The 10,796-nt window shown below is 63.9% G+C and overlaps 2 protein-coding genes across 2 annotated transcripts in view; both read right to left on the reverse strand.

The window, feature by feature from the left end:
* Positions 1 to 881: 881 nt before the first annotated feature.
* Positions 882 to 1,211, reverse strand: UCN2 (urocortin 2). Its single transcript, XM_004704142.1, has one exon. The coding sequence runs from the start codon at positions 1,209 to 1,211 to the stop codon at positions 882 to 884; it is 330 nt and encodes a 109-aa protein (XP_004704199.1).
* A 1,014-nt stretch (positions 1,212 to 2,225) lies between these two features.
* COL7A1 (collagen type VII alpha 1 chain) overlaps positions 2,226 to 10,796 on the reverse strand; it is a 31,819-nt gene continuing 23,248 nt past the window's right edge. The window contains 32 exon segments of the mRNA XM_045297588.1: positions 2,226 to 2,539; positions 2,917 to 3,114; positions 3,207 to 3,302; positions 3,506 to 3,592; positions 3,730 to 3,762; positions 4,530 to 4,578; positions 4,703 to 4,756; positions 4,854 to 4,931; positions 5,102 to 5,218; positions 5,323 to 5,385; positions 5,787 to 5,849; positions 5,942 to 5,995; positions 6,078 to 6,131; positions 6,348 to 6,428; positions 6,717 to 6,752; positions 6,915 to 6,986; positions 7,494 to 7,565; positions 7,707 to 7,763; positions 7,841 to 7,876; positions 7,990 to 8,025; positions 8,226 to 8,270; positions 8,363 to 8,422; positions 8,627 to 8,662; positions 8,821 to 8,892; positions 9,034 to 9,141; positions 9,267 to 9,326; positions 9,408 to 9,443; positions 10,046 to 10,090; positions 10,169 to 10,213; positions 10,378 to 10,419; positions 10,504 to 10,539; positions 10,656 to 10,724. Of these exon segments, the coding sequence (XP_045153523.1) occupies positions 2,514 to 2,539; positions 2,917 to 3,114; positions 3,207 to 3,302; positions 3,506 to 3,592; positions 3,730 to 3,762; positions 4,530 to 4,578; positions 4,703 to 4,756; positions 4,854 to 4,931; positions 5,102 to 5,218; positions 5,323 to 5,385; positions 5,787 to 5,849; positions 5,942 to 5,995; positions 6,078 to 6,131; positions 6,348 to 6,428; positions 6,717 to 6,752; positions 6,915 to 6,986; positions 7,494 to 7,565; positions 7,707 to 7,763; positions 7,841 to 7,876; positions 7,990 to 8,025; positions 8,226 to 8,270; positions 8,363 to 8,422; positions 8,627 to 8,662; positions 8,821 to 8,892; positions 9,034 to 9,141; positions 9,267 to 9,326; positions 9,408 to 9,443; positions 10,046 to 10,090; positions 10,169 to 10,213; positions 10,378 to 10,419; positions 10,504 to 10,539; positions 10,656 to 10,724 (2,016 nt within the window). The 3' untranslated portion in view covers positions 2,226 to 2,513.

Here is a 10,796-nt window from a genome sequence, read left to right on the forward strand (position 1 = left end):
GCCCAGAGCCCAGTGAGATGGGAAGAAGAGGAGGAGGAGGAGGAAGAGGCAGGCGCCAGGGCAGTGATTCAGTGTTCTCATGTGTCATTGGGTAACATGACTGTGATTCTCATCCAGCCCAGCCTTTAATCACAGCACATGGCTTGATCACCTGTCACACGCCCGGACTTTCACCTGCCACCTATCATCCAGTGTTCCCAAGAAGCCTGGCCACATCGCCCTTCCCCCTAAGGGAAAGCTGGTTCCAGAAGGTGAGCGCCTTTGCTGAGAGGCAATTCAAGGAGGATGGGGTGGAGCTGGGCCTCTCTGGAGGCCCTGAGGGCCACAGAAGCCTGTGGGAGTCTTGGGGGCACACCCAGGCCTTGCTGCTCGCGCATCGCCCTCGGGGTACACCACACTCACTCTCAGCCACTCACACGCTGGCACATCCAGGGCCCCAGCAGTAGTCTCCTTCCCCCCAGGGAGCCCAAAGGACTGACTGCAGCACCCATCCGGGTCGGCGCTCCCTCACAGGGAATGGATCTGTGCAGCGGGTCTAGATGGCTGAGGGGCAGTGCAGGCCAGGTATGACCGCAGGAGTTGACCCTCAGGTGTCTTTCTGTGTTGGGCTCCTGGTCTGTGTTGGGCTCCTGGCAGTGGCATAGTGGGGTCGCTCTGACTGTGAGCACTCAGACATGGCTAGGCTGCACTTGGCGGCGGCCCAACGTGACAATGAACAGGCTGCCCGGGCAACTGTTAACGGTGGGGTGTCCAGGTGTCTCCTGACACACCAGAGGCACTGTGCCCAGGGATGGTGCCGTCGGGTCTACCGCTGCCCCCCAGGCCTTCTCGTCCATGTGTGGCCCCATCATTTAGTCCTTGGGGACCCCCATCCCTCAGGATCAGCGGCGGCCCACACGGGCCAGGACTTGGGCGTTGGCAGCAGCCTGCTCCTTGGCAGCCCTGACCCGGGCCTGCTCCAGCAGGATCCTCAGGAGACCGAGGGGGACGTCCAGCGAGAGGGTGATACGTGGGCCCGGGCGGGAGCGGCCCCAGCCAGCGAGGGAGCCTGTGGTGTTGACTGGGGGCCTCTCCGAGGTCACAGGGCAATGCGCGGTCTGGGAACAATTGTGAGAGGAGAGCTGGAGAGCTGGGGTCAGGGTCACGGGGATGACCAGGACCCTGCCCAACATCAGAATGGCCGTCATCACCAGCAGAGTCCAGCGGGTCATTGCGTGGTCAAGCTGTGAGGGGGAAACAGGCTCAGGCCAGGGGCTCCTCTGGTCAGCAAGGAGCCACAGCCGAGCAGCTGGGAGAACAGAGAAGAGAATAGAGAGGCAGGGAGACACAGGCAGGAGAGCAGGCAGGGAGAGAGTGAGAGCGGGCGGAGGGGCCAGAGAAACAGAGCAAGAAGGTGAAGGAGCGAGACCAGGAGGCCTGGGGATAGAGACACAGACACAGAGGACAAAGGCAAGAACAGAGATTCAGTCGGACAGAGGCAGAGAGAGAGGCTGAGATGGAAACCGGGAAAGGCGGAGGGAGACTGCAGACAAAGGACAGACAGGAGCTGTTGCAGAAGCTTTCAGAAGGATGGAAATAAAGACAGTCAAAGAACCAGGGAGAAACACGGAGAGCGAAAGCCAAGGCCATGGTTCTGAGCAGCAGAGCGTCCCAGACAGGAGGTGCCCTTCAGACAAGGGCTGCCAAGGGAGCCCCTGAAGCAGCAGGGCGGTCAGCAACCCCAGGCTGTGCTGCCCCTGCCCGCCCCCCCAGGTTCAGAGACCTCTCTACCCCATCCCCAGGTCTGCTGAGCCCTCATCCTAACCAGACGGCAAGTCCTACCTGGACTGGCCTCCTGAGGGCTGCCTGGCGGGGCTGGGGCCGGGCACTGCTGTCCTGTGCTCTGACCCATCAGCCCACCTCAGGGCCCATATATCTGCCTCTGTCCACTCGGCTGGGGACCAGGCCACACTTCCTGGCACCAGGCAGTCCTCCACCTGTGACTCACCCGCTCCGGGGGGTCGGCCGGGACCATCCCTCCTCAGCCCCCACCCTATCCATTCTCTCCTGGGGACAAGTAGCTGAGGACTGAGGATCCCAGACAGGGACCAGGGTTGGGCAGAGGGGCACTCCGCACCCACACAGGACAGGCAGTACTGGGTCTCCAAGGAAACCCCCTCCCCATCCACCCCTTCCCCGCCCGACAGCTCCCCAAAGAGTCACAATGAGGGTCTTTGAAGACAGCAGCTTTAATGCCCCCCCTCCCCACCGAGAATCAGCACCATGTCATCACAGGCTTGGGTCACAGGGCGGGTCAGACGCCAGTCATGTCCGCTCTCCGCCATAGCCAACCCCCACAGTGAGTCAGTGCCAGGGAGCAGGAACCACAATGGGGGTTTGTCCACAGGGGGCAAGGCCAGACCCACCCACGGGGACCGAGTCCCTGAAATAACGGACACATGCACACGCACGCCCACGTGCACACAGGCCTCTAGCACCAAGGGGAGGGGGCCAAGACTCCTCCAGGACGAACATCAGTTTGCGGTCTGCGCCTCGGCACCTGTGTAAGGTGGATGGAAGGTGTCTTCAGCTGGCTGACCTTCTCCCCCGACTTACAGGCCACAGAAACAGACGGGGCAAGGAGGGAGGGCAAGGAGGGAAGGGGCTGGGCCACACCAGGGAGTGTGGGCTCTGCTCTCAGACAGGCTCCACATTCAGGCCCCTGAAACAGAGAGCAGGGGGTTCCTCAGGGAGGGGGAACCACACTGGGGACTAACGAGGCTTCTGTATTCCATCCTCTGGCCTGAGGTCTGTCTCAGGTGCCCCCCTCCCTCCCCGTCAGAAGGGGTCCAGGGTCTCACCCAATACCTGGCCAGGGCTCCTCCCCCAGGGGGCTGGCCCAGGCAGGCAGTGGGGATGTGGATGGGCCTGTCTTACCTGCGCCCTGGCTCTGGAGCACCCGAGGCAGGCAGCGGTGCTCACAAGCCTCGCGGGTCCCAAAACGGTTGGCGTTGCCCCCGCAGCCGCCGTAGACGAAGGGCCGGCAGGCTCCTGGGCCCCCTGCCCCTACCCGGTGATACCAGCGCAGAGTGTAGGCCGCACAGGCGCCCTCGTCCAGTGGCAGCGAGCAGGGGTCTGAGGCTAGTGGGGGGTCAGAGGTCAGCAGGGGGAGTGCGAAGTAAAACGGGGTCAGAGGTCAGTCCCTGGGCTCAGCACCCCATTCTCACCTGCACTCTCCCAGGCAGCCTCTTCCAGGTCCTCGTACCCCTCCACCTCATACTCCGAGTATTCCGAGAACTCATCATCCTCGGGGGGCAGCCGGCCTGCGTGCAGGGCAAGGTGGGCTGCGGGGAGTGGGCCCAGGGAGGACCAGGCACCTGCCACCTAACCCCGGTCCTCAGGCCAGCCAGCACCCATCTCCCCAGGAGCGCACACAAGAGAGCTCACGCCTGTACCCTGCCTGTGGGGCTGTGTAGGTGGCCTGTAGCCCCACTGGCACCTGCACCCCAGGTCCAGCCCTGCTCACCTTCCACCTCTGCATGAGAGACCCTGAGCACGGGCACATGCTGGGGCTGGGGGCCAGCAGTGTCTGCGGCGTAGCTAGGGAGGGGCCCTGGAGCAAAGAGAAGGGGCCAGGGGCCGAACTCCTTGACGGCCCCCCCCCTCCAGCCCCCCCACCTCCACCCCCAGCCAGGCTCCTGCTGGGAGCTCCCAGGTAATGGGCAGGCAGGACTCCAGGAAAGCACTCACGTGATCCTGACGCCACATACTGGCCCTGGCAAGCTGGGGGCGGGCGGAGAGACGACAACAACAGAGACCAAAAGGGACAGGGAGAGAGAGGGGAAAGCAGAGACGTGTGTGGAGACAGACGGGGGTTGGGGGGAGTAGAGAGAGAGACAGCAGCAGAGAGACGAGAGAAGACAAGAGACGGGAGCATGAGAAGCAGGGGGTGGGCGGCGAGAAGTAGAACAGAGGAAAGATCGGGGCCGCCAGCAAAGGGCAAGAGACAGAGACAGGGACAAGGCAGAGGAGAGGGGGCGGGAGAGGCAAGGGACAGGGTCAGCAGGCGCAGGTAGAGATGGGCAGAGGTGCTCCCCTCCTCAGGCCCTCAGTGCCGTCACCCACCGCCTGCCTGCCTGCCTGCCTGGCTCCACACACCCCTCCCCATCTGCCCCCTGCCCGCTGCCACACCCACACTGGGCATCCAAGAACAAGGACGCCCCAGCAGCTGCTGTGTCACCTGCCGGCGTCTATCAGGACGTGTGGCTTCCTGTACCGCCACCTGCCTGTGGGCTCTGCCCATCGTCCCCTCTCCCCTTCTGACAGCGGGGGGGCCCCATCAGTGTCCCATTGTCCACCCACATCTGCCCAAGGTAAGGCCTGTCCGGATGGCCACCCATTAGTGTGTGTCTGTCTGCTGGGGGTGTCACGTCAGCAGCTGGACTGCCCCCCAGCATATGTGCCCTTGGACTCCGCCGCCCATCTCCTTGGTGGCTGGCTGCCTGTTAGGGCTGGGAACCCTCCCTGCCCTGTCAGTGGTACCCACTCACCACAGTGCTGACTCATCTCCTGCCGCACAAAGCCCCGGATGTCAGCCTCCTGGGAGACAGGAGCGCAGGCGGCATGAAGCACCCACAGACCAGGGCAAGGACACAGGATGTGGGGGTCGTGGAGGGGCAGCAGCAGCTCAGGGTCCAGCCCAGCCCAGCCCAGCCCCACTCACGGTCAATGCGGCCTCTCCTTTCTCTCCTCGGGGACCAGCGGGCCCCGGCCGTCCCTGTGTGGCACAGATGGAACCAGGCTGTAACCTCTGACCTCAGGGACACCAGAGGGTCCACTGACCCCTCAATCCAAGGCCAACAGTCCTGACTCACCTGCTCCCCTCTTTCGCCCGGGGTCCCAGGAGCTCCAGGGGCCCCCACCACACTCTCTCCCGGGGGTCCCCGCTCACCCTGTCAGACAAGAGGACCAAGCATATAGGGTCAGAAACCAGCAGGGTCCGAAGTCAGGAAAGCTGGGGGTCAGGGGTTCAGAGGCTGGGTCAGGGAGATTGGGGGAGGAGTGGTAGGGCTAGGGGTCAGGGTGGCTCCGGGGTCAAGGGTCAAAGTGCGGGGCGTCTCACCTTCTGGCCTTGAAGCCCTTCCGGACCTTTGGGACCAGCACTGCCAGGTGGCCCAGGTGGACCACTAGAGCCATCTGTGCCCCGGGGGCCTGGGAAGCCCCCCATTCCTGGGGGTCCCTGGAGAGAGGCAGATGAAGGGGAGGGGTCAGAGCCCCCAGAAATGTGCCTGTCCCCAAGGAGCACATTCCCCTCGATGCACTGTGCCCCGGGCAGGAACTCACCCGATCCCCTTTCTCGCCCTGGTCACCCTTGGGTCCCAGCTGCCCATCAAAGCCTCGGTCGCCCTAGGGACAGAAGATGTGTGAGAGACCCTCCGCCCTGACCTCGCTCAGCCCAGCCTCCTGGGACCTGGGACCAGGGACCCTACCCACCCAGGACCCTCCATCTGCCGTGACCCCCACCAGTCCCCACTGTAAGACTCATAGCTCTGACTCCACCCACTTCCTTAGCTTAGACGGACCTTCCAACCCTCCCCCTGTGGCCCCGGGCCCTGGTCCACAGCACCAACCACACCACTGCCCTGCATGCTAGCTTTTAACCCTCAGTCCTCGTGACCTCTGCTCTAGAACCTGAAAGCCCAAGGGCAGACCCTCTGGATACCCTAGTGTCGGGCCTGCTTTGGCCCCAACCCTCGCTGCCCACCCTGACATCATCCCATGCAATCCATTGTCCAGAGGCCCCGTACCTTGGGGCCGATCAGGCCCTCCTTTCCAGAGGCCCCTGATTGGCCGGGCATGCCTGGCTCCCCCTGCAGAAGAGGAGGGGTGTGAGTCGGGTCCAGGGCCACACACCTCCCTCCCCGCCCCCCACTCCCATTGTGGAGGTGCCCCCTCCACTCACCGTCTCTCCTTTGCGTCCCGCTAGCCCAGGGCGACCTGGGAAACCAGCTTCTCCCTGAAGGTGCCAGGCAGCGAGGTCAGCCCTCAGCCCCGGGCCCTGCTTGCCCACGCCCGGCCCCCAAGCCCCACATCTGTACCTTGTCTCCCTTCTCTCCATCGAGGCCGCAGGCCCCCTTCACCCCACGCTCACCCTGAGGGAGGAGAGCAAAGGCAAAATCACCCTGCAGGTATTTCACCCTTTGACCCTCAACCCAGGCTCCAAAGTGGCCCCAGTCACTCCCGCCTCTGGCCTGTTGCCCCACAAGGAACCAACCCCAGGTACCCCGACATCTGGCCCAGATCTCTCACCTGGGGCTCCAGAGAGCTCGCCCTCTAACCCCAGAGCCTCCCACCCCAATCCTCCTCACCTTGAGGCCCCGGGGACCCATGAAGCCGGCCTCTCCTTTGTCCCCCCGGACTCCAGGGACTCCATCTTTCCCTGGGGGTCCCTGCGGGGAGAGTAGTCTGTGTGAGGCAGGGAAGACTGGGGGTACCAAAGGATCACCGGGAAGTCGGGGTCAGGAGTGACATCAGGCTCAGACTTGTCCATGGGGACAGGAGGCATCATGGGCAGTGGGTCACGACGCAGGCAGAACCCCCAGAGAAGGTTCCTGCGCCCGTGGGGTCCCCCAGGCAAGCTGAAGACACCCCCCCATGAGAGCAGGGAGTCCCTGTAAGGTCCCAGCTACCACGTGAGCGGCCCTGTAGGGACAGAGGTGGGAGTAGGGCATCCTTACCAGGTCACCAGGGATCCCTTCAGCACCGGGTTCTCCCTGTGGGATACACGAGTCAGAGGGGACCGGGGGCTTCTAACCTGTACCCCTGATCCGCTGCTCATGCAGCACAAGTGACTCTGGGGCCACGCATAGGCCACATGTGAACATGCATGTGGACAGCAGTGAAGGGGGAGGGCTGTGGCACAGGTGTGGACTTGCCTTGGGTCCCACGGGTCCACGAACTCCCAGCGACCCAGCAGAGCCCTTGTCCCCAGATTCCCCCTTGGTGCCCTGTGGAATGACCGAGAGGGGGCCACTTTCAGGGCTGGGCTAGGATGCAGACTGGGTGTCTGGCTGGGATCCACCAGCTGTGGCAGGGAAGCCCAGTATCACTCCCGCGATGGCCTGGCCGCAGTGGCCACCCTTTCTTGCCCATGTTGGTGCTGCAGAGAGAGTGAGGCTGCAGCCCAGAGAGGGGCTCCTTTCTCACCCGGGACACCCTGCCTCCTCCTGGCCCACCCCGTACCATTGACCCTCTCTCCACGAACCCCCAGAATCCTGAGCACCCAAGAAGCCCCTCCTCCTCCTCACAGAGTCCCACCTGACCTCTCCCCAAAGCCTAGAGCCCTCTTGAGAGCCCCCTCCTCATAGCACCCTGAAAGCTCCCCTGGCACGACCTGAGAAGTTCCCCTGTGGCCCTCTAGAGTCCTCTCTGCCCTCCAAGGCCCCAGGGGGGCCCCACAACCCACAGAAACCCCTCCTGACCGGTGACAGAGTACCCTACCCTCTTCCCCATACCTTCTCTCCAGGGATCCCGATGTCTCCCCGAGGTCCTTTGTCGCCATCTATGCCCCGAGGCCCTCGTTCGCCCTGGGTCAAGGATCAGGGCTCAGGGTCAGGGTCAGGTCAGGGCTGGGGCACCCTCCCCCCTTTGTGGTCTTGGGCTCTCAGGTGGCGGGGTCCCTCCTCAAATCCAGAGAAACTGACTCCTCCAGGGCCAAGCCCACTCACTGTGTCTCCCTTGGCACCTTGTGGCCCCGGAGGCCCCACGATCACGGCGGAGTCGCCCTGGGGAGCAAGGGGCCGTCAGAGGAGTCAGGGTCACCGCACATCCCCGCTCCTGCCCCCCCTCCGCCAACACTCACCTTGTCGCCCTTTAAGCCCGCAGAGCCAGCATCGCCCTACGGGTGGAAACATGAGTCCGGCCTAAACTGGGAAGCCCCAGCTCTGAACTGCAAGGCCCACCCCACTCCCATTCAGCACCCCCTCCCCCGGATCCAATTCCCACACTGACCTTCTCCCCACGCTCCCCACGGCTGCCTGGGGGGCCCTGTCAAGAGAAGAAGACCGTGGGCTGGGGGAATGTGGAGGGATTTCTGGGGGACACTCAGGAGGAGGGGGTCTGGGGGAGCAAGGGAGACAAAGACTAGAGCATGGACAAGGGGGGTGGGGAATGGACTGCACACTGTCCCCTGAGGGACAGTCGGGAAGGACAGGCAGGCCTCAGGGCACCTCCCTGAGGACACCCACCACGAGTCCTCGAGGGCCCTCCTGACCGGGCCGGCCGTCTTCACCCTGGACAGGGACAGAGGGCTCAGTGAGTCCAAGGCTGGGGACCAGAGGCCGGAGGCACCCCTTGAGCTCCCCCCACAGTATGCCCCACGTACCCGGACGCCTGGCTCCCCTCGCTCTCCCCGGGCTCCCGGCAGTCCTGCTCCAGGGTCTCCCTGGGGACCAGCAAACACCAGGATGAGTGAGGAGGACAGAGAGGGGCTGGGGACCAGGGCAGGGACACTATGGTCAGTGGGGTCACGGGGACATCAGGGGATGGGGATGGATGGGGGCACAGCTGGGCGGGTGGCGGGCAGGCGGGCGGAAGTCAGAGGGGGTCCACAGAGGCGGCAGAGAAACCAGCAGCACTCCCCTCCTACCTTGTCTCCTTTGAATCCAGAGGCCCCTGGTGCTCCCTGCGGGTCAGAGCAAGTGAGGGGGGCTCCTGTCGCCCCGCAGAACTGCAGGAACCTACCCAACCACGTACGGTGCCAGCGTGCCCGCCCGAGGACAGACGGACACACAGACACCCGGAGAATCAGACACCTGGGGCCTTCAGAGGAGCTGTACTCACCACTGAGCCCGGGGGGCCAGGGGGCCCCACAGGGCCTGGGGCTCCTTCTCTTCCCGGGGTGCCTGCCAGCCCCTACCACAAGAAGGAAGCCAGAGGGGCAAAAATGAGAGTCCCCAAGACAGTGCCCGGACCCTAGAACTCAGACATCCTGACGCCGGTCCCACGCCGGTCCCACGCCGGTCCCACGTGCCACAGGCTGCTCCAACTGCTCACCCGCTCTCCGCTAAGACCTGGCTGGCCTGTCTCTCCTCGAAGGCCTGTCTGACCAGGGAACCCCACGACACCAGGAGGGCCGGGGGGGCCGGGGAGGCCCAAGTCTCCCTGAAACAGAGACATCAAGGGGAGGTGTGGGCCCTGCAACTCCCCCTGCCCCCAAAGACTGAACCCAGATGCCCTATTCCCCACCCCAGGGTCCTCTCTGCCCCTAGTGACAGACATCGGCTTACCTTCATACCGGGAGCACCAATCGGCCCAGGAGCACCCTGCATGCCGACACCTGGGTCACCCTTTGAGGGAAAGGAGGGTCAGACCAGGCTCCAGGAGCCTCTAGACCCGAGCCCCAGCAGGCACTCTTTAGAGCACAATACCTTGTAACCTTTCAGTCCTGGGGCTCCCTTCTGACCCTAGAAAGAAAAAGTTGGCGGCAACTGAGAGGAGAGGAACGTGACCTCAGTGATGAGGCTCGGCCCAGGGGCTCCAGGGGACCTGAAGTCCCAGACACCTGGATTGGCTCCCAGGGGCTTCGTGACCTGAGGCCCAAATGAGAGGGCACGGATGAAGACAGAGCCAGACATGCCCCAGCCCCAGCCCTCTGGGGTGGCTTTGGTATGACCAAAATCCCACACGTGGGAAGTGACCGTGGGACACAGGCTGGGTGGCTGGGGGACAGGATGAGAAACACTTGGCCCACACAAATTCAGATGTGTCCTGAGAGTGGGGCTGTCAGACAGGGACACACAGGTGCTCCCCACACAGATGAGGAGCAGAGCAAAGGACAGACGTGTGCAGGCAGAGAGGGGGTTTCCAACCCCCGGGAGTGTGGAAATCAAGGACGCATGATCCTGAGGGATCCTCGAGGGGTGGGTCCCTGCCACCCCAGGGGAGGGTGTGATCAAGCTCAGAGGTTCCGACAGGTGCACAGGCCCCTGCCCACCAAGCCCCTTCATCCATAATCATGCTCCAACCCCCCACATGGGGCTCAGGCTGGCCCAGACCCCAGACTCACATCTTCCCCAGGATCTCCAGGCTCCCCTGCACGTCCGGTGTCACCCTGCATGGGAGGGATGGTAAGGGGCTACCCACCACACCCCTTTTGCCCAGCACAGACCCCAAGCCAGGCCCCACTCACCTTCTCCCCCCGAGGCCCTGGTAGTCCTCGGTCGCCTTTGGGTCCCTGTCGAAATGGGGGTCAGGGGTCAAGGTCGGCCACAGGGCCACAGATAGAGGGAACACCAGGAAGGGGCAAGAGGCCAGGGGTCAGGAGTGGGGACAGTGATGGGTATTAAAGGTCATGTGCTGTGGGCAGAGGTTACCTGCCATCAGAAGTTCCACACTCACCGGCTCGCCCACCAGGTCTCCAGCAAGTCCTCCGGGGGCTCCCTGAGAAGACAGAGGGGTCAGGGGCTCTGCGCCCCACTCCACGCCTACCCCCCCCCCACCCCAGCCTCACACACACACACTTACCTTCTCTCCTTTTGCTCCAGGGAGTCCAACCACCTCCTGGGGGGCGGAATGCTCAGGGAGGTAGCCAGTCTCCTACCACCAACCCCACCCCCAGCCCCCCAGCCAGCAGCCAGCACCAAAAGAGTGGTGGGAGTCCGGGGGTCAGCGATCACCTGTCCAGGGGGCCCCATGGGTCCAGGCTCTCCTTTGGGTCCAACAGGGCCTGGCAGGCCTGGTGTTCCCTGCGACAGAACAGTATGGAGAATGTGAGCCTCTCTCTGGCCCTGGTGGCACACCTCTCCTCCTCCTCCCTT

Source organism: Echinops telfairi, unplaced genomic scaffold, assembly GCF_000313985.2.
Source record: "Echinops telfairi isolate 266 unplaced genomic scaffold, ASM31398v2 ScPeMD7_7420;HRSCAF=8458, whole genome shotgun sequence".
Classification (NCBI taxonomy): domain Eukaryota; kingdom Metazoa; phylum Chordata; class Mammalia; order Afrosoricida; family Tenrecidae; genus Echinops; species Echinops telfairi.